The 19,859-nt window shown below is 38.1% G+C and overlaps 1 protein-coding gene across 1 annotated transcript in view; it reads left to right on the top strand.

Annotated features, from left to right (window-relative positions):
• Positions 1–2,202: 2,202 nt before the first annotated feature.
• The window catches only part of ADRA1A (adrenoceptor alpha 1A), a 32,310-nt gene continuing 14,653 nt past the window's right edge, over positions 2,203–19,859 (top strand). The window contains exon 1 of the mRNA XM_083368406.1: positions 2,203–3,392. Within this exon, the coding sequence (XP_083224532.1) occupies positions 2,504–3,392 (889 nt within the window). The 5' untranslated portion in view covers positions 2,203–2,503. The remainder of the gene's footprint in view (positions 3,393–19,859) is intronic.

Below are 19,859 nucleotides of genomic sequence, written 5' to 3'. Positions count from 1 at the left end.
CTTTAAATTCTAGAAGCACCCAACCAGCCAAAGAATAATTTAATAATCTATAATGTAACACGTTTAATTTAATAATTCTCCCATCAGCCATAACGTGGTTGCCCACCTCTAAAATAAAAGGTAGAGAAAAGATTTAGTGACTTCCAGAGCTGTTAATCTATAATTCCCAACACATCTAACTATTCTGACTAGCATTAATAGAAGTTGAAATCCAACAAAATCGGAATCCGAAAAGAAGATTATCCAAAGCCAAGATAAAGAAACTGAGACTAGGAAAAAATCTGAGAATCTGCGAAGAAAAAGGACATTTCATGGTTACAGAATGGGATGAGTGTTTGGGCTTAGTGTGCTGGGAAGGGGAGAGGGATTTTAAAATCTGTGGAAACTAAATGAGTAAATTATGCAGCTAACTCGTACGCTTGCTTATTTGGAGCACCCAAAACTCAGTCTGTGGAGATATTGTCCCTCCTCTGTAGAAAGAAATGCATGCACTTATTTCACCAAGGATACATTTCCTATTGTGGTCTAATGTATAAGCCTAGTTGGAACATCAGGAATGGCATGCTGTTGCTTGCTTGAAAACATGCATTTGTTCAAAACAAATTCTTATATTTTTTTTTATTTTAACCTACTGCATGTACCAGAGACAAATACCTTATGTCCAATCACACTTGGCTAATAAAGAATTCTATTCTATTCTATTCTATTCTATTCTATTCTATTCTATTCTATTCTATTCTATTCTATTCTATTCTATTCTATTCTATTCTATTCTATTCTATTCTATTTTCTGTTCTGTTCTTTGAATGCCCAGCATTCTAATCTTGAAACATAAGAAGCTTTATTTGGCCAAATCCGACTTAAAGTCCAATAGGGTTTCTTATTCACTTTCTGAAGTTTAGATAAGGAATTGGTCTTTATAGCTGTTGCTGTTTGTTCCTTTTAATTAGAGATCCCCAAATCTGGCCCTGGGATCTCCTGTATGTGTATTACAATATACATCATCTATGCCAAAGGTATTTTTTACTGAGCCCAGAGCTAAATTCAGATATTTCAAACAGATCATTCCCTGATACCAATCAAGCTGTTTTTGATCAGACCAAACAAAAACTAGGCTGTAAGGAGAATTCCATACATTGCAACTTCAGCCATGCATCTTAAATTGCAAGTGGAGCTTTCTGAGTTACCCTCTCAGTTAACGTAAGGCTCATTTGTAATGTAGAGGAGGAAATGGAAGAGAAATCACTGCAATATCGGTTTTCTTAGGTTGCAAATTACCATGAGGCGAGCATGGAAATGTCCATTATTTCTTCTTAGCATAAAGGTGCAGATTTTTTTTGCTTGCAACAGAGTTAACAGAAATAAGGCCCACGTAAGACCTGCTTGCTCTAAAAAGACCCAATGTCGCCTTTTTTTCTAGGGGATGCTGCAGGGTAATCAATGGCCAATTTGTCAGAGAGCAACATTTTTATTGCCCAAGTTTCATGATTTGATGAAAAAACATAAGAAGCAATCAGTCTGAGGAGCACCAGCTGATGAGCAAGCAGTGTTACAGTCAACAACAGTCTGTGTGCAATGATTAAAAACTCAGTAAAGTTTGATTCCTAATTTTGGAAAAATATTGCTGTTGGAATATTGGCCAACAAGAAGCCTGGTGTTTGAAATGTTTTTTCTCCTTTTGACTTCTTTAGGAAACAGCTCATCCGTCAAGCAGAAGAGCACAGACCGCCATCTCCTCCGAGTTTCTAGCAAGTCCATAACCATTGTTTGTTAAAAGGATTATATGCTGGGTCAGGGTGTCACAATGTTGCAATTATTACAGCTTCTTTGGCAACTTGAGAGCATAAAGCTAGTCATGGATGAAAAGACTAGACGTTGAGAAGTGTCAAGCAGAGTGACAGACAGCAATTTACTTTCACCTGGGGAGATTTTTCGAAGTCAAATATGAAGAAGACATAAGAAAAAGCAAAGAATACTCTGCTATTATTTGTGCTGTGTCTTTCCATGAAGAACTTTTAGAGAGTCTGGAAGCTGATGGCCTTTCTGCATCTGCAACTTTCCTTCCTCTGCAACAAAAGGCATCTTATGGCTCAGTGGGTATTATTTTAAAAACTAAACAGAAACTAAGAAAGAGGTCTTTAGCTCACTTTTTAATATGGTTTCATCCCCAAACATCCAGCAAGGTATGTTAAACTTCAAAGAGACCATTCTAAAGAGAACCATTATAATTGCTCTGGAATTATTTATGAAACAAGAAAAGCCTATGTTTTTCCTGGGAGCAAATGAAAAAGAAGAAATGTGGATTTTCAAATATGTTCGTTAGTCTAGGATTTTGCTCTCTCCTCTGCATTTATAAAACCGGACTAGTATTTCCAATTACTTTGTATCTACAATGTGGAAATAAAGCTTCTCACGACACTACCAAATATTTGCTCTTGGCTCTTTCAAAGAAAGGGCAGAGAGAATCACAAACACCCTGGATGAACATTAACCAGTTTTGATAATGGGACTGACCTCTGAGAACATCTCTGCCCCTGACTGCTTCAATTGCACCCAGACTGTGGAGCAAGTAAATATTTTTAATGCCATATTATTAGGTGTCATCTTTGGAGGGCTGATAGTTTTTGGGGTCCTGGGCAACATTGTGGTCATCCTTTCCGTAGCCTGTCATAAACATCTGCAAAGCGTAACCCATTACTACATTATCAACTTGGCCGTGGCTGATCTCCTCTTGACTTCTACTGTTCTCCCCTTTTCTGCTATTCTTGACATCCTGGGCTACTGGGTTTTTGGGAGGATCTTCTGCAACATCTGGGCAGCTGTTGACGTTCTGTGCTGCACAGCTTCTATCATGAGCCTTTGTGTCATCTCTATAGACCGATATATTGGGGTGAGCTACCCACTAAGATACCCAGCAATAGTGACTGAAAAAAGAGGTCTCTTGGCTCTGCTGTGTGTGTGGGCATTATCGCTTGTGATATCCATAGGTCCCCTTTTTGGCTGGAGACAACCAGCTCCAGAAGATGAAACAAATTGCCAAATCAACACTGACCCAAGTTATGTATTGTTTTCTGCTCTTGGGTCCTTCTATCTCCCCCTGGTCATCATACTGGTGATGTATTGCCGGGTGTACGTGGTAGCCAAAAGGGAAAGCAAAGGATTGTCATGTGGCCTGAAGACTGAGAAGTCCAACTCAGAAGAAGTGACTCTCCGTATCCACCGCAAGAACAACACTGAAGCTGCAGGAGCTACCCCTTCCGCCAAGCAGAAATCCAATTTTTCCGTAAGGCTTCTAAAGTTCTCTCGGGAGAAGAAAGCAGCGAAAAGCTTGGGAATAGTTGTGGGATGCTTCATCCTGTGTTGGCTTCCTTTCTTTTTAATCATGCCAATTGGTAAGTAAAATATAAATACACTGGCCAATGAAAATGTGGGGTTATATGATATGGATCCCTCACTGAATATTTGAGATTCTAGATGAGTTCTAGAATCTGTAACTGAGGAAGGTCTCTCTGGGTTGAGTCATATATATATATATTGTGACAGAGTAATTTATGAGGTAAGAGTGGTGTTATTTTTGTACCCCTGTGTCCTTTTTGTACCCCTGTGTCCTTTTTCTCTATTGTTGAGGATGTACAGATACAGATTTAAGCAGCTAGGTACTGGTTTTGGCACTGGTCATGGGGATCTAGATAAGGCAGAGGATAGTTCTGCTTCACTGGCATTATTTTTGATAAGAAAATCAGATATCACATCCTGTTTGAGTCATAATAAGAACAGGAGATGATTAAACAGATGTGACTCACTGGGCATCATTCTGTGAAATCTTAATATTTGTGGGATCTACTTTTTAAAACCTGGATATTGAGCTCAGCCATTCAGAACCTATATGGATAGGTGGTCTTAATTAATAACAGAAAGCCTCTGAGAACATAATCAGGCTAGGAATTCATGATCACCACCAGAGCCAAGCTTACAATTCCATTCATCCAAAACTCCTCCCCTTACTTCTCCTCAAACATTATTTTCAGCAACTTAGTTTATAGGCAATGAGCAACAAATCAGCTGTTTTGATGGTTAAGTAAGTGGCAAGTGTTTTTGACACCTAGTCTTCTGCACATCACCCAAACATTTATCTCCCTATCATAAAGTCCAGGTTACATTTGAGTACACATACACAGAATAATCTTCAAAAGATCTAGTCTCAAGATAGAACTTTGGATTGCATTGAACTTGTCTTACTATGATTTTGTAAGAAATTATCTTTTCTGTGATTTTCAAAAAGTTTAATTTTCCATCAAATGTATGAAGCCTATTTATAAAGGTTTATCTAAACTACTTTAACACCTGTTGCTGGAGAAAATTTTGAAAAAGGTCATGGACAACCCAATCCAACACAGCACTAGCTAAGGGGAGATATCTTCAATTCTTCTCTTATCATGTTGGGTTGTAAAAAAAAAACAGGGATTAAAAAATGAGGAAGCTACCAATGAAAGATCTTAATATATATGTTTTAGAAATGAAGGTGAGCAATTGCACGATCAAAATACATCTGGAAAGAGTTCAAATCCTAGTTTAAATCAATGTTATTCCCAGTTTAGAAGGAATGTTGATATTAGTTTTAAATGCTGGATATGATAAGGTTGTGGTGTCCTATTTGGTCTCCTTCAAACAGCCCAAGTGTCTTTTGTCTTCCATAATTTGGACCAGGGGTTTTCAAACTTGGCAACTTTAAGACTTGTGGACTTCAACTCCCAGAATTCCTCAGCCACAAGATTTAAAGTTGCCAAGTTGAGGACCCAAATTGTTGGGGGCAATAAGCTGACTTTGTAATAATGCCGCTTGAGGGGAGGGGGAAAGCCCTAATAAGCAGGCATATTCATAGAATGAAGGCTATTGCTAAGCACATTTGATTTGTGCTTAGATTGTAAGCCGCCCTGAGTCTTCGGATAAGGGCGGGATATAAATGGGATTAAAACAAAATAAAATAAAAATAAAATAAAAGTTTGAAAACCCCTGATTTAGGCATTTGAATGACAATCATACTGCTTGGGTACAACTTAGAGTCCACTAACAAATATATGTTTTCAGATTTAAATGCTAAGCAGCTGAAGAAAAAAGCTGAATATAGGAAAGGTTTCTTCTGGAAACACATAATATTGGATTCAATAAAAAGGAGCATAATCCAAAAAATTGGTGGTTTTATGCCAGTTAGTCTTCAGATGCCTGATTATGGCCAGAATGTGATGTGTGTGTACACCAGACAATAATAAGAATATTAACAACAATAAACAATAGCAATTAGCCATGTAAAAGTAACAGAGGTGGAAATCTCCTTGGCTCATAGATCTGTTGATTTAGGGCTTGTAGCCACTTGTCCAGTTAGGATTTCTGACTGAGTGGAATCTTTGAGTGGATTCATAGATCCCAAAGAAATTTATATGTCAATACCCAGAATGTTTTCTTTTTTTAAAAAAGGACACCTTTCCTTTGTAATGTTTGCTAGATCATTTTTTAAAAAAAATTGATATGAAAGTCAGGTTTAATAATAGCCAAGTCACTTTGGGGAAGAAATTTCACTATGAAACCAACAGATTGCGATCATGTCATTTGGTAGCTGTTAGTTGCAGATGGTTTACTCTGCGATTATCAAAAGTTCCTCCTTAATGGAGTTCCTCTTGGAATTACGAAACTATGCGTTTCCAGATATACAGTGTGTGCGTTTCGTAAGTAATATGAAGTCATGTTTCTCAAGAATAAGGTAAAAGGTAAAGGTTCCCCCGCACATGCGTGCTAGTCGCTTCTGACTCTAGCGGGCGGTGCTCATCTCCGTTTCAAAGCCGAAGAGCCAGTGTTTGTCCGAGGACGTCTCCGTGGTCATGTGGCCGGCATGACTAGATGCCAAAGGCACACGGAACGCTGTTACCTTCCCACCATGGTGGTCCCTATTTTTCTACTTGCATTTTTTACGTGCTTTCGAACTGCTAGGTTGGCAGAAGCTGGGAAGAGTAACAGGCGCTCACTCTGTTACGCGGCACTCGGGATTCAACCCGCCAAACTGCCAACCATCTGATCGACAAACTCAGCATCCTAACCCACTGAGCCACCACGTCCCTTTTCTCAAGAATGCAGCAGCCTATTATGGATGGAATCTGTTACTGAATTTAGCAAATCACACCCCCCCCAACTGTGAGTCAAAATAAGTGTGTTGAACAAGTCATACCAAATATTTCTGTTTTGTATAATTATCACTCAGGTTGTCTGTGGAGATTCTCAGTCATCCAGGTCATGCTTTTTTCTTCAAAAGGCAACTGGACTATTTTTTTTCTTTGAGGGAGAAGAAGAAAATGAAAAGAAGAAAAGTTGTCTTCTTCCTGAAAGAAAAAACAGCCCATTTGTCTGGGGGCGGGTGGGAGCACCTTTGAGATATCACTTGCGTTTTAATTTTTCCTAAGCAAAACTGAGATTTTTTTCCCCTGTTTTTGTACGCAATTTTCCCTACCTCAATTATAATCCAAACCTATAAAATATAGATTTCTACAAAGCAAAAAAAGGCCAAGAACTGCTTACAATTCTTCTTCCTATTTTGGAAATACTTTGAATGAAACATCCTTTACAAATTCTGGATATTAAATTAGTTCTAGTTCCAACCCGTTAGAGCTTTAAAATTGCCAGCATGTTAAATCCAGAATTGTGGTCAAGCATGCCCAGAAGAATGGATTAAGCAGTTTTTAAATGCTGGCCTCTTATTCTGGGAAGTACAAATGCCAAGAGTGATTGAACAAAGTTCAACAGATGGAGCCTGACTCAATTAATTTAAAAGAGAGGTTAATCTACTTTTGCTTAATTTTAACTACATACATCATACGTAGTTTTGGGGTGAAATACGAGAGTGGGCAGTAATAAATGAGAAGAATACTTTTAGGAGAAAGGAATAGCTGGAATGGCAGGATTTCATTTAATATGAACAATATGTTTTGTAATCCATGTTATTTTATTGTTTTATTACTTTCAAAATAGCAAACTCAGTTTGGAAAAAAGCAGGCTTTGGTAAAAATGCTAAATTCTCTTTCATCTATCCTTCATTTATTTCAAGGACCTGTGTTCAACAAAGTTCACTATCTTAGTAATTAAAATATTAACTTCAGGTATGTTCATCAATTATTAATTTAATTCATTCTTTTCAAAGGAGAAGATGGATTTCCAGGATCATTTTTTTAATTAATATTCAATTGTTCAGCATCCTCAGGAAATGCCTTTCTATAGATTATTTGTTCACCAGTAATTTTTATGCCAATGTTTTACTTAAACACCTTTGAAAAGCCTGTAGTTCAGTTCAACAAAGGAATCTTATTGTGTTTTTTACTTCCTACAAAATCAATTAACTTATCTAAAAAAAATCTTCCTTTAAGTAAACATCATCAAATGGTGAAATTATTAATCCCAGAGAGAGGCAGTTTAATAATCACAATTTGGGATTGTGTGAACAGCTGGTACAAATAAATGTTATGATCAGGATGTATATTAGAAACAATTGAGCGCTACGTTTGTTTCTTTATTTTTCTTCTTTTAAAATAATTACTTATCCATCCTAAAAGGCAAATATCAAATAAAAGTTAATGATTAAGAAATACTGCCAGTGAACCCGTTATTCTAAAAAATAAAAACATAGTAACGAGGAAAGTTTGTCCTTTAAAGCAGCTGTTTAAATTACTTTTATTTATTTATTAAGTTTATTTGATGCCCATCTCACTACAAGGTGACTCTTATGTTCAATAAGATGTGCTTGCTAGTAAATTTACAATTGTTGCTTTAGCAGCACTCATATATATATATTTCTAAATTGTAATTGCATTATTTATAGTTACTGAATCGATAGGAATCCACTGTTAATTGCATTTATTGATGACTTTTCTATTTGGCCCAAGTCTTAGAGATGTTTTCTAAATTTGCTTTCACGTTCTGATTTTGAATTCGGCATACATAACATATGAACCTACCCCATAGTTGTTTATTAAACAAATTGTGTTGAAACAAAGCATTGATGTGTCCATGCTTGGAGTTGATTTCAGTGGTGTTTATGTTAGAGATGTTTAATCAAGAAGTGAACAATATTCCAATCAAAGAACTGGCAAACCAACCAACAGTAAACAACCCCACCAAAAAAAAACCCATCAAAATCACTAACAGCAACACAGACAGGACAAGCCACTACAATATACATTGAGAGAAAAAGCCCACTCTTTACTAGAACTGATGTTGTTGCCTAGTTTGTGTAATGAAACCTCCTCAAGAAAGCAACCAAGCTCAGTGAACACCAAGGACTCCTCATTTCAACCCTGAGCTATAAATATTCTCCTTTATCGAGATGTTTCTATGTACAGGTAGTCCTTCACTTGCAACCAGTGGTGGGATTCAACCAGTTTGCACCACTTTGGCAGAACCGGTAGCTAATTTTTTGTTGCCCAGGCCCAGAACGGACTTCCGGAAGTGGTATCCATGCAGAGAACCGGTTGTTCCAATATTTGAATCCCACCACTTACTCCTTCCTTCCTTCCTTCCTTCCTTCCTTCCTTCCTTCCTTCCTTCCTTCCTTCCTTCCTTCCTTCCTGTGGTGGGCTACAGCCACTTCACACCACTTCGGGAGAACCGGTAGCTAATTTTTTGTTGCCCAGGCCCAGAACGGACTTCCGGAAGTAGCATCCACACAGAGGACCGGTTGTTCACATATTTGAATCCCACTACTGCTTACAATCATTCATTTAGCAACTGCCTGAAGTTACAACAACCCTGGTGGTGGGGGAATGACTTATGAAGAGTCCTCACAGTTACAACAATCACAGCATCCCCGTGGTCACATAATCAAAATTCAGGCATTTGGCAACTGGCATGTATTTATGAAGGTTGTGATATCCTGGAGTCATGTGACCAGCATTTGTGACCATTGCAGTCGGCTTCCAACAATCACAGTCAGTGGGGGGAAATGGATTTGCTTAACAATCATGTGAGTCCTTTAATGACTGCCTTGATTTACTTAACAATATGGCATAAAAATTGTAAAATCAGGCGTGACTCACATCACAACCATCGTGCTTAGCAACAGACATTCTCGTCCCCATTGTTCTCATCGGTCAAGGGCTACCTGTACTGTTTTTCCAGTTAACCAAGTTAATTGACATGGATGGTTGATTAAAATAAGTAGAAGGTGACCGTAAGGTTATCCAGAGATTTCCATAACTTAACCTTGACATGGGACTCTATCTATAGTCTTTTTGGTAAAACAGCTAGCCTTCAATTTTCTTTTCTTTTTTTCCTTTTACATTCTAGGAGGATTCCAGTGAGATTCCATTTAAATCATGCAGTTCCAGAGCCATAATCAAATTTCACTCTCCCTTTAGAGCAATCAGTGAAGTCTGGCAAATATCCTGAGGGTATCATAGCTAGGTTTCAACAAAGGGAAGTCATCACAAGGCTAATTCTATGGGCAATAGCTGTCATAATATTGGAATGTGGTTGCCAAGAAATCATAAATACACTCAAAAAATGGATTAGAGACACAGTGTTCTCCTTCGCCCTCTGTGAATAGGGCACCTGAAGTAAAATTCTTGCTGTACAAGTTCTTAAGTGAAATGCTTCCCATTTAAACTTTAAACCAGCTACTGTTGGAGATGGAGAAGCAGACCCCGGAGGTGGAGTCAAGAGAGGACTCAGTTTAGAGTCTTTCTGTTACCACAAGTGATCTAAGTCCACCACCACATCTTGAATTCTGTTGACAATTTAGTATTTACCATTAACTGACTAGATTCTTGTGTTATAGCAGGGGTGTCAAACTGCCAGCACACAGGCCGGACATGTCATCCAGAAGCCGCGCCCACCCCATTGCTGGCATGATACGTTGCATGATGTCACGTGATGTCACAAGTTTGACATGTCTGTGCTATAGATTTGAGCAATAAATCTTCTGACATAGAGCTTAACATGTGATCCTGATTCCTTGCACCTGGCAGTTACAGGTCTAACAACATGCTAATCTTGGTTTTTTTGTAACTTAGCATTTATTGCTTATGATGCAGAGTATTGTGCAGCTCAGAACATTGGTTAATTCACTAGCCATTTTAAGCATCTTATATGATTTCATCCACTACTGGGTTTAACTGTATTTACTTTTAAAATTAAATAAAAAAATAAATATAGGAGATATGAGCAGTCACTGTGTCTTAAAGCATTTTCCCTATTCAGTTACATTTTTTTTTAAAAAAAAGACAGTTTCTTGACCAATTTTGGAAGGGCTAGGGAATCTGTTTCCAATATTTGTCCTGGGAAAAATGCACAATTTGGGGACAATGCTCAGATTTTTCATGGCATATCCTAGTAGCCTGGATCCTATTTGTTTCCCCCCCTTTTTAACTGCCCTTTGTCTCAGCAGATCAAAATATCTTATTACTCAATCTCAAATATATTATATATAATATACCAATAGAGCCACATCATTATGAGGGGGGATGGGTTGGGTTTTATGGTCATTTTTAATATTTGTATTTACTGTTTTTAGTCGGGCATATGTTTAATTTTATTTTAACTTTTGTATTTTTGTATTTTTTATATATTTGCCCTGTTCACCACCCTGAGTCCTTCAGGAGAAGGGTGGTATATAAATAAAATTATTATTATTATTATTATTATTATTATTATTATTATTATTATTATTATTATTATTATTATTATTATTATTATTATTATAACTTTTTTAACCCAGAAAGTGACCACACGTAGACAGAGAAAGTACATTTGTTCCTTCCTGGTTTTTTCATAGATGTTAATTCAAAATTCTACTTTCTATTTAAGAAGGTTGGCCAAAGCTAAATACATAGATGACTTGGTTCCATTACTCCTACTGTATTTGTTCTGGCTTCCACAAATGAAGTTATTCCGTTATTATATTCATTTTTTAATCTCTGGCGTCATTGGGATGTGAATTGCCTTCTGAGTTATGAATGGAATGAAGCATAAGAGGAGGGGCAGAACAGGGCTATAGAAATGCAATCAATGGAAAATCAACTTTGTCCAATGGTTAGGATGAAGGATTCTCAATCAAACTGATCTCCCAGATTGTTATAATGCTAAAACTGGAGTGACCAGGTGATGGGAATTGCCCTAACCATAACTTTAGAAGAAGGTGGGCTATAAATAATGATTATGTGCCAACATGTCATTGTCAACTTAGCAATTACATAGATATTGTAAATATTGACATTTCAAGCTGTCTCCAAACAAGTCTTTTAGGTTTTCCAATGGTGCATCCAATGCCATTGTAATTGTCTCTACTTTGCATGCTAAATTGAATCAGGCACCTTGAATCAATTCTGACTGGCTGCTGAGCACCAGCCTCCATGGTTTTATCCCATCTTCAAATCTTTTTTGATTCAAGGGCACAAATTGTAAACTTGAAGCGGTTTGACTCTTTGAATCAATCAAAATTCAAAATGAATTGGGTCTACAGATAAAATTGCAAATTCATATAAGATTTTGACTAGTACTCCCCTAATAATTACATTTTTCCATTGGACTCAACAGGAAGGTGAGAGATTCCAAAGTATAAATATCTTATGCTTTTAAAGGCCCAGAAACCTTCATTTTGCCAGCATCACCCAGTGCTTCTAAAACTTGCATTGTCTCACATTTTCTATCTAGACCAGGGCTTAAGAAATTGAGTTCTCTTCCCTTTAGCCTACTTAGGATTTTTCTGCCAGCTCTTAAGAGTTTCCCAAGATTTCATGGGAGGGAGTCATGACAGGGAAATCTTGGTATGTAGCTTCATCGTGCTTCTCAAGATGCTGTCTCTGGAATCCTCTACTTCTGCAGACATGCTTGACAGCATCTGGATTTTAATCATTCTTCCATCCATTTTCATGAAGCTTTATGGCAAGGTTCATTTGCAAAAATAAATTGAAAGGAAATAAAAATAGAGGGACTGCTCCACAAGAGTGAAGATGTCTTGCTTTGGGAGCAGACTTCATCCATCTTTCTTATAGCAAAACCCAAAACAGTTTGTGGGGGAAAGGGGAGGAATGGGATGCCATAAATCTCAAAGAGAGTCATAGTCATCTAATGCTTTGGGTTTTGTTATGTTTCTGAGAGCCATTGCAACCCATATGTGCTGTCTGGGTCTTTTTAACCTCCAGATCAAAAACAAGGACCATTTGCGATACAGTTCAAGGCAGAAATTCACATATTCCAGATGGTGTATCATGTGTAAATGCTCTTGAGAGATGTGGTGATCATTGAATTGCACTTTTTCTTTTTGCTTATTCTTGTCAACTTTGAATACATCGTAAACATGAATGCCATCAGCATCTTGACTATTGTTGGGTATGATCAACCATCAAGAACCAGGACAGGATGGAACAAGAATTAACATTACTATGAGGTGATAAGGGCACAATTTTACAGCATAACACAACAACCTTCCAGCTTGGTTAATATTTCCTGAGGTTGAAACTTTAACAAATTAAAGTAAAATGCAATATTAAACAAATGCATTATTTATGATATGCTATTATTTCTCTTTCAGATCCTCTCATAATATAGGTACATAAGAGAGAGAGAGAGAGAGAGAGAGAAAGAGAGAGATAAGAGAGTTAAGAGAGTTTCTCTTAACAGGAAAACTAGCCATTTGGGAGAAAATGAATTAAAAATCTGCTAATCTGGACACCCTCCAGATGTTTTAATTTTTGATATCTCCAGATTCTAGACCTTTGAAGGAACCTCAAGTTGAAGAAAGCTGTTTCAGTTTATCATAATAATCAGTTTACCGTGGCAATTACAAGTGAGCAGAGTGGGATGTCAAAAGCTAGCAATTATAACTGCATGTTCAAACTCCTGCCCATCGTCTTTATGTATACCACATCATGGGGCTTTGATTGAACAACTGGAACCCCAATCTTGAATTTTTTGACCCTCTGTGGACTTAACTGGTACTTAATACATTTTTCTCTCTCATGGATGCCGTAATTTAATGGAAAACTAAATAGAGTCACTGGTCTATAACCCTAACCCTCTTGATCGATGCTTATATATACACATAAGCATATGAATGTAACCCTTCTACAAAACCCATCTTCCAGTTTCTTGAAGTTTTGTTCTCTAGTGAAACTTGTTTCTATTCCTCCAGATCTGGATGTTTAAGGAAAAGGTGTGGGTTTCCCCTGTCCAGTCGTATCCAACTCTATAGGGCAGTGCTCAACTCCATTTCTTAGCCGAAGGAGCCAGTGTTGTCCGAAGACATTTCTGTGGTCATGTGGCCAATGTGACTATATGCTAAGGTGCACAGAATGCTGTTATCTTCACACCTAAGTGGTATTTATCTATTCAAACGTGCATTCTTTCAAACTGTTAGGTGGGCAGAAGCTGGGGCAAGTAACGGGAGCTCACCCCATTGCACAACACTTGGGTCTTGTTTGCTTTTACTTTTTTTTTTTTTTGCAAATTGCCTTGTCCCTGATCTGAATAAAGTTCACAAATGAGTCCCATCAGAACTGAAGTGAAATTGCAGGAAGGCTGATAGAAAAATATTTGAATGGGCCTATGGATTTGTTAAGCTATATAGAAAAGTGTTTTTACCTATTGATAGAAGAAGAACATGGAAACTATTTGACTTTCCAGTACAGAATTTCAAGTCCTATAAGTAGCCACCGATGTTCCCACCACATTGATCTCTGGTAATTGTGTGACAGCAAGAGAACATCTTATGATGCAGATCTTGTTCTTTAGAGGAAGACTTAAAAGACTCCAGACTAATGGGAATGCTATCTGATCGGAATGTTCTATCTATGATGCCTGATTCGCACATGAAAGTTCCCATCTCTTGCTACAACTACCACATAAACAATGCTATTTTAAGAAGCCAAGAATGTATTGCAGCAGTTGTTTTCATCAAAAGATATAAGACAACTGCTAAGGAGCTACCCAGCTTTGTGAATACGACTGTACAATTGTTCATTTTAAATCATGAACATCTTGCTGCTTCGACTAATTACATCATTTATCTAAACTCTATTAAGGCAGGCAATTTTTAGTAAGCAGTGAGCTAAGAGAGGGTTTAGGAGAAGAAATTAGCAAAGCAGCCATTGAATGCGGCTTGAGGGAGGGGAAATGGCAAGATACATTCTGAACAGCTTGTGTCAGAACTGAAGGAATACAGAATAACGGAGACATAAAATTTCTGTACTATGGCAAAGTTTTAATAATTGTGTAATTTGCTTTTAGGGATGTGGTGGCTCAGTGGGTTAGGACGCTGAGCTTGTCGATCAGAAGGTCGGCAGCTTGGCGGGTCGAATCCCAAGTGCCGCGTAGCAGAGTGAGTGCCTGTTACTCGTCCCAGCTTCTGCCAACCTAGCAGTTCAAAAGCACATAAAAATGCAAGTAGAAAAATAGGGACCACTACGGTGGGAAGGTAACAGCATTCCGTGCGCCTTTGGCGTCTAGTCATGCCGGCCACATGACCACAGAGACATCCTCAGACAAGCTCTGGCTCTTCAGCTTTGAAACCGAGATGAGCACCGGCCCCTAGAGTTGGAAACAACTAGCACGCATGTGCGGGGGAACCTTTACCTTTTACCTTTACCTAATTTGCCTTTGTTTCTGTAAAAGGACTGCAGTATAATTCTGGCTGCAATATACCTTGCAGCCAGAATACTTCAATTCATTGGTCTTGCCAATCACCACAGATGATCATGTTACCTCTTTTTACCCCAACAGACCTTCATTGTTCTCTCTTAGCACTGTGATTTGCTTATCCTATTATGGAGGAGGAGGAGGAGGAGGAGGAGGAGGAGTCTGACAGAAGCAGCCTTCCAGTGCTGCTGCCATTTCCTTTCAATCAATCTATCAGAATAGAGCTGGAAGGGACCATGGGGATCTTCTAATCCAATTCCCTGCTCAAGCAGGAGACCATTTCAGACAAGTGACTGTCCAGTCTCTTCTTAAAAACCTCCAGCGATGAAGCACCCACTACTTCTGAAGGCAAGGTCTTCCACTGTGTTCACTGTTAGGAAGCTTCTCCTTAATTCCAGGTTGCCTGTCTCCTTAATTATATTCCATCCATTGTTTCTCATCTTGCCTTATGGTGCTTTGGAAAATAAGTTGACCCCCTCTTCTTCGTAGCAGCCCCTCAAATATTGGAACACTGCTATCATGTCATCCTTAGTCATTCTTTTCCCTAGACTTCCTCAAGTTGTTAAATCTCATCCTACTCATAAAAAAAGAGTTGTAAATGCTAATATAAGCTCATGTCAAGTCCATATCAAACAACCTTACCTATCTTCACTGGCCCAATATATTTTCTCTCCCTCCTCCCAAACATTTCCCAGCACAGAGACAATCAACTTGTACAGCCTGATTATGCAGCACATAATTCAACTTTGCAAGTTGATGTGGTGTTGGCTACCAGCTTTGCTGACTTCAAAATAGGCTTGGATGTATGTTTCCATCTCCTTCCCTTGGGAGATGTTAAACATGTGAGGAAAAAAGTGATGTCAACCTAATTCAACTAGTCAGATGGATTTCAGCTAAGGATATAATATCAATTTTAGATGAATCTGGACTCTCTACCCAAACTTGATTTAGCACCTTTCCCTACTGGTACAGGCATGTCCTGGCTATGTGTATTTTTTACCATTGCATGACATTGCCTTTACCTTGTCCAAAACTGATGTCTGATGTGGCTCGTCTTCATTTGTACCAATGTTAAAACAGCATTTCCTCATTATTCTAGCACCATCTAAGGATAGTCTTGGAGTGTACAAAATTCTCTAGCCTTCTTAACCATTACCTTGGAGGGAAATCAGAGGACTTCAGTAGTTTGAAGCAGAAGTATTAGAGAAAGGGTAAGGGTCATCCCCAAGGACAACAAATTTCAAGCAAATATAGATTTGGTATTTGGGGAAAGTCTTTTAAAGAGCTCTAGGAGATTCCAAATTCTCCAGAAATCCTCCTTTTGATCTCATATATCCCTGCCTAGGATCCAATTTGGGTTAGTCACTGGGACCATAGGTTTAGTATTCCAAACTTTGGGTCTTTTCCTGGAGCCCACCCTCAGGAGACTTCTCTCTAGCAGAAAGTTAGAGAGAAGTTTCCTGAGGATGGGCTCCAGCACAAGTCTGAAAGCTTGGAAGATTAAACCTCTGGTTCTGGTGACTGACCTAGATTGGATCCTGCAACATTATCCTGGGACACGTATGATTGCCTTCATTCATATATCCTTTTTAACTCCATGATAGAGCAGTTGGTATTAACTAGTCTTCATTTTGCTTGCATGATGCTCTGTGGAACCAGGCAAAGGACAAAGCCACAGGGCAAACCAATTGTGTATCAAGTTAAATCAGCATGTGCAGTTCAGACACGGTTCTTTTAATCTGGCATTCAGTGACAACTACTTACAGTAACCCATAGAAAGCCTTGGCACAATGTCATTATTTTCCTTTCAGATATGTGGCCTGATTCTCAGATTTCAAATAGGCATGGGAATAAATTGTGTTAGAGCTAAAAATGGCTGTTTGTTTGGAGATAGGATGACTTGCAATGGTGTGTGTCCATATTGGGCTCTGGGACATTTGTGTGATCTGTTACACAGTTACTTGTTAGGTTGGCACTGTGTTCAAAAATAATCTTTTTTTAAAAAGAGACTAATTAACAAACTTTCAGCAAAGTTTTCAACTGGGCCTTACAGACTCAAGCAATTTCAGAATAATCTCTAGGATCATTGTTTGAAAATAACAGGATGGTTTTTACAAGAATTGCACTCTTTTTGGTAGATGAGACTTTTGTGGAGAGGTTTTTTTTTTTGTCCTATGCAATTTTCTTTGTTTAAAAAAAGCTGGGGGATTTGTTGTTTCATTTTTGAAGAGCTGATACTTAACAGATCATTACAACAGCAGTCAGATAAATGGTGGGGATAGAAGTGAGGAGGGCTTTTAAATTTGGTGGCAGTCATACCACCAAATTTCATAAGAATTGAATTGAGAATAATAAGAATTGAATTAAAATTGCTGTCTTGAATTAAGGTACCAACAAGCTCATCAACATAATCAAAGTGTGTTTCCTTTGCTTATAACCATTTGTTTGAAGTTACAATGATATTGAAAAAGGAGACTTATTAATGGTCCTGGAAGCTGTGGCCATAATAGCACCCTTGCAGTCAGGTAACGATGATCTGAGCACTTGGTAACCAACTCACACTTATGATGGTTGCCATGTCTCCGGTCACATGATGTCCATTTGCAAACTTTCCTTCCAGTTTCCCATTGCACACCCTGCCTTACCTGCTTGCTGCTCTGCTTGTGACTCACTTAATGGCCTCTCTTAACAACGTCAACTGGGAGTGCCAGGATCACTGTCATTAAGCAATGCAGTCACGTGGCATCTTACTTTATAACTGCCTTGCTTAGCAACAGAAATCCTGGCCCCAATTACCTTCATTAAACAAGGACTACCTGTACTCTATTTCAGAGCAAATTAGGATTGATAGTTAACTGGAGAAATCCTGGTTTCATGAAGCACTTGTGATAGTAAAGTAGGAGTGGCAGAAGGCTTGTGTGTCAGAGGGGGAAAAAGATTTCTTTATATCTAAGCTTTTCTTACCAAGAAATTAGCTTTGAAAATTGCAATGTGCTCAAAGCAAACCATAAACTGGAATAACAGTGTTTTATTATATGAAAGAAATGTGTCTGCTGAAGGATTTGGGAGCAAACCTGTGTTTTCCAGATAAAATGGATCAGAAAACATGTCATGATAAATATCTCTTTGACCCTGTAGCTCAAGGCAGCCAGTTTTTCTGCATCCAAGGATGTACTTGATTATTAATATAATTGCTCCTAAGGGAGCAATAAAAACTCCTTTAAGTATTATGACAAAGATATCAACAAGCTGAGCAAAGGCTGGACGTTTTCAGCCCTGTCGGGAATAAAGGATAGAAATTGATGTGCTGTTAATCAGAGAGGCATCCACTTCTATCTTCATTTTGCTTAGAAGTAGCAAATACGACACTCCTGAAAATATTGTGGCTGCTGAATCTCAAGATGTTCTACCACAGTGGGATTACAAAACTGTACAAATAACTTTGTAGTCTTCTTATTTCTTCCTTCCTATCAAAATCAGAGTATTGGGGGGGAAAGGAAGAAAAGGAGATCTATATCACTAGCAAAGGAGAAAAGGGTTAACCCAATGACAAAACAGCCACTACCTTACAGATAACTGCAATTTTTTTTTCATTTTTATCTGATAGTCACTATTTTCAATGTAGGTTGCCACATGGTTAATATCGGTTGAGATATTCCCTCTTTCATGGAAATAGGGACAAAATTACTGTATTGGGGAAAAATGTTTGCAAAAAAAATATACACATTGCTGCTAGTGGTTTTGGAGAAACCTAATCCAAAATACTGATTCACAAAAATGAAGAGAGAGAAACAAAAGGGGAGGAGAGGGAAGGGAAGTTATTTTTCTCAAGGCAATGGATAATTCAAAATAGAATGGGAGACGCATTCAAGAAAATCCAGATTACAAATGGGAGGTAGAATTCTGTGCGTATTCATGAATTCTACTGTTCCACTGCACCACCAAAAGTGTGCGCCTCAAAATTCAATATTCAGTGAAGAGCACAAAAGCTTATACTGGTCTGCAAGCGTTTGAAACTTCCATTCACTACAGTGGGAGATGTGCCATCACTATTTTTAACAAACTTGGCATTATCTCAGGATTCCACTTAAAGTTTACCAGAAGTTGCAGCAAAAATGAATTACTAGGGAAATTTTCACCCACACCTAACTCTGAATGATTTAATAAATCATTTTCTGAGTTGCTTCTTGTTTACCTCGGATGTAAGACAGTTGAAGAAGGAAAGCTAAGAGGAAAATATTTGTACTTTGTTGCTACGGGGAATTAATACTGATGTGTTGAAAGCTCTTTTTTTCTTTTCTTTTTTTTTCTTTTTTTAGTACTGGCCCCATCTACATAGCTCTGCATTTCTTCTATTGTTTTTCCATCGACATAATCCTTCTAGTTATCTTAAACTTTGATTCACACCAAACACAAACACTACACAGGATTGATATATTGTTTTAGTCATTACTATTTTTGTTAGCTTAGGTCCCGTTAGTCATGTTTCAGTTAAAATAAAAATCAGCAGGGTTTTGATTGCTGCTGTTCTACTGCAGTCCTAAGTAAAGATAGTCTCTCTCAAGTTGAAACACTATGTAATTCTAGTAAAGTCTTATCATGGAGAAAGAGAGAGAACCAAAGAATTACTGTATACAGTTATGCAATAAACCTTGTGTACAATGAAAACATAGCAATGAAAGTAATCCCGTTGAATTGATTGAATTTAATGGATTCTCGGTGTAGAGAAATGATATATATTGATCTGCGACTAGTCTACATATATTTTAATTCCATTTATATCCCGCCCTTCTCCGAAGACTCAGGGCGGCTTACAAGCTTAGCAGTAGCCTTCATTCTATGTATATGCCTGCTTATTAGGGCTTTCACACACACACCCAAGCGGCATTATTACAAAGTCAGCTTAATTGCCCCCAACAATCTGGGTCCTCATTTTACCTACCTCGGAAGGATGGAAGGCTGAGTCAACCTTGAGCCTGGTGGGACTCGAACCTGCACTAACTGCAGGCAGCTGGTGTTACTTAAGGAGGCATTAGCCCACTGCTCCACCAAGGCTCTTTTATATAAGACCAATGGATTCAGAATTACAGTATGTCAATGAGCACAATCCTTTTGCTTGCTGCTTTTTTCCCCACAAATATGGTCAGTTCAACATAGCTATTTATTTGGGGGGGGGTTGTTTGTTTTGT

Source organism: Vipera ursinii (assembly GCF_947247035.1).
Source record: "Vipera ursinii genome assembly, chromosome: 8".
Taxonomy (NCBI): Eukaryota; Metazoa; Chordata; class Lepidosauria; order Squamata; family Viperidae; genus Vipera; species Vipera ursinii.
This window is presented reverse-complemented; position numbering and strand designations above follow the sequence as displayed.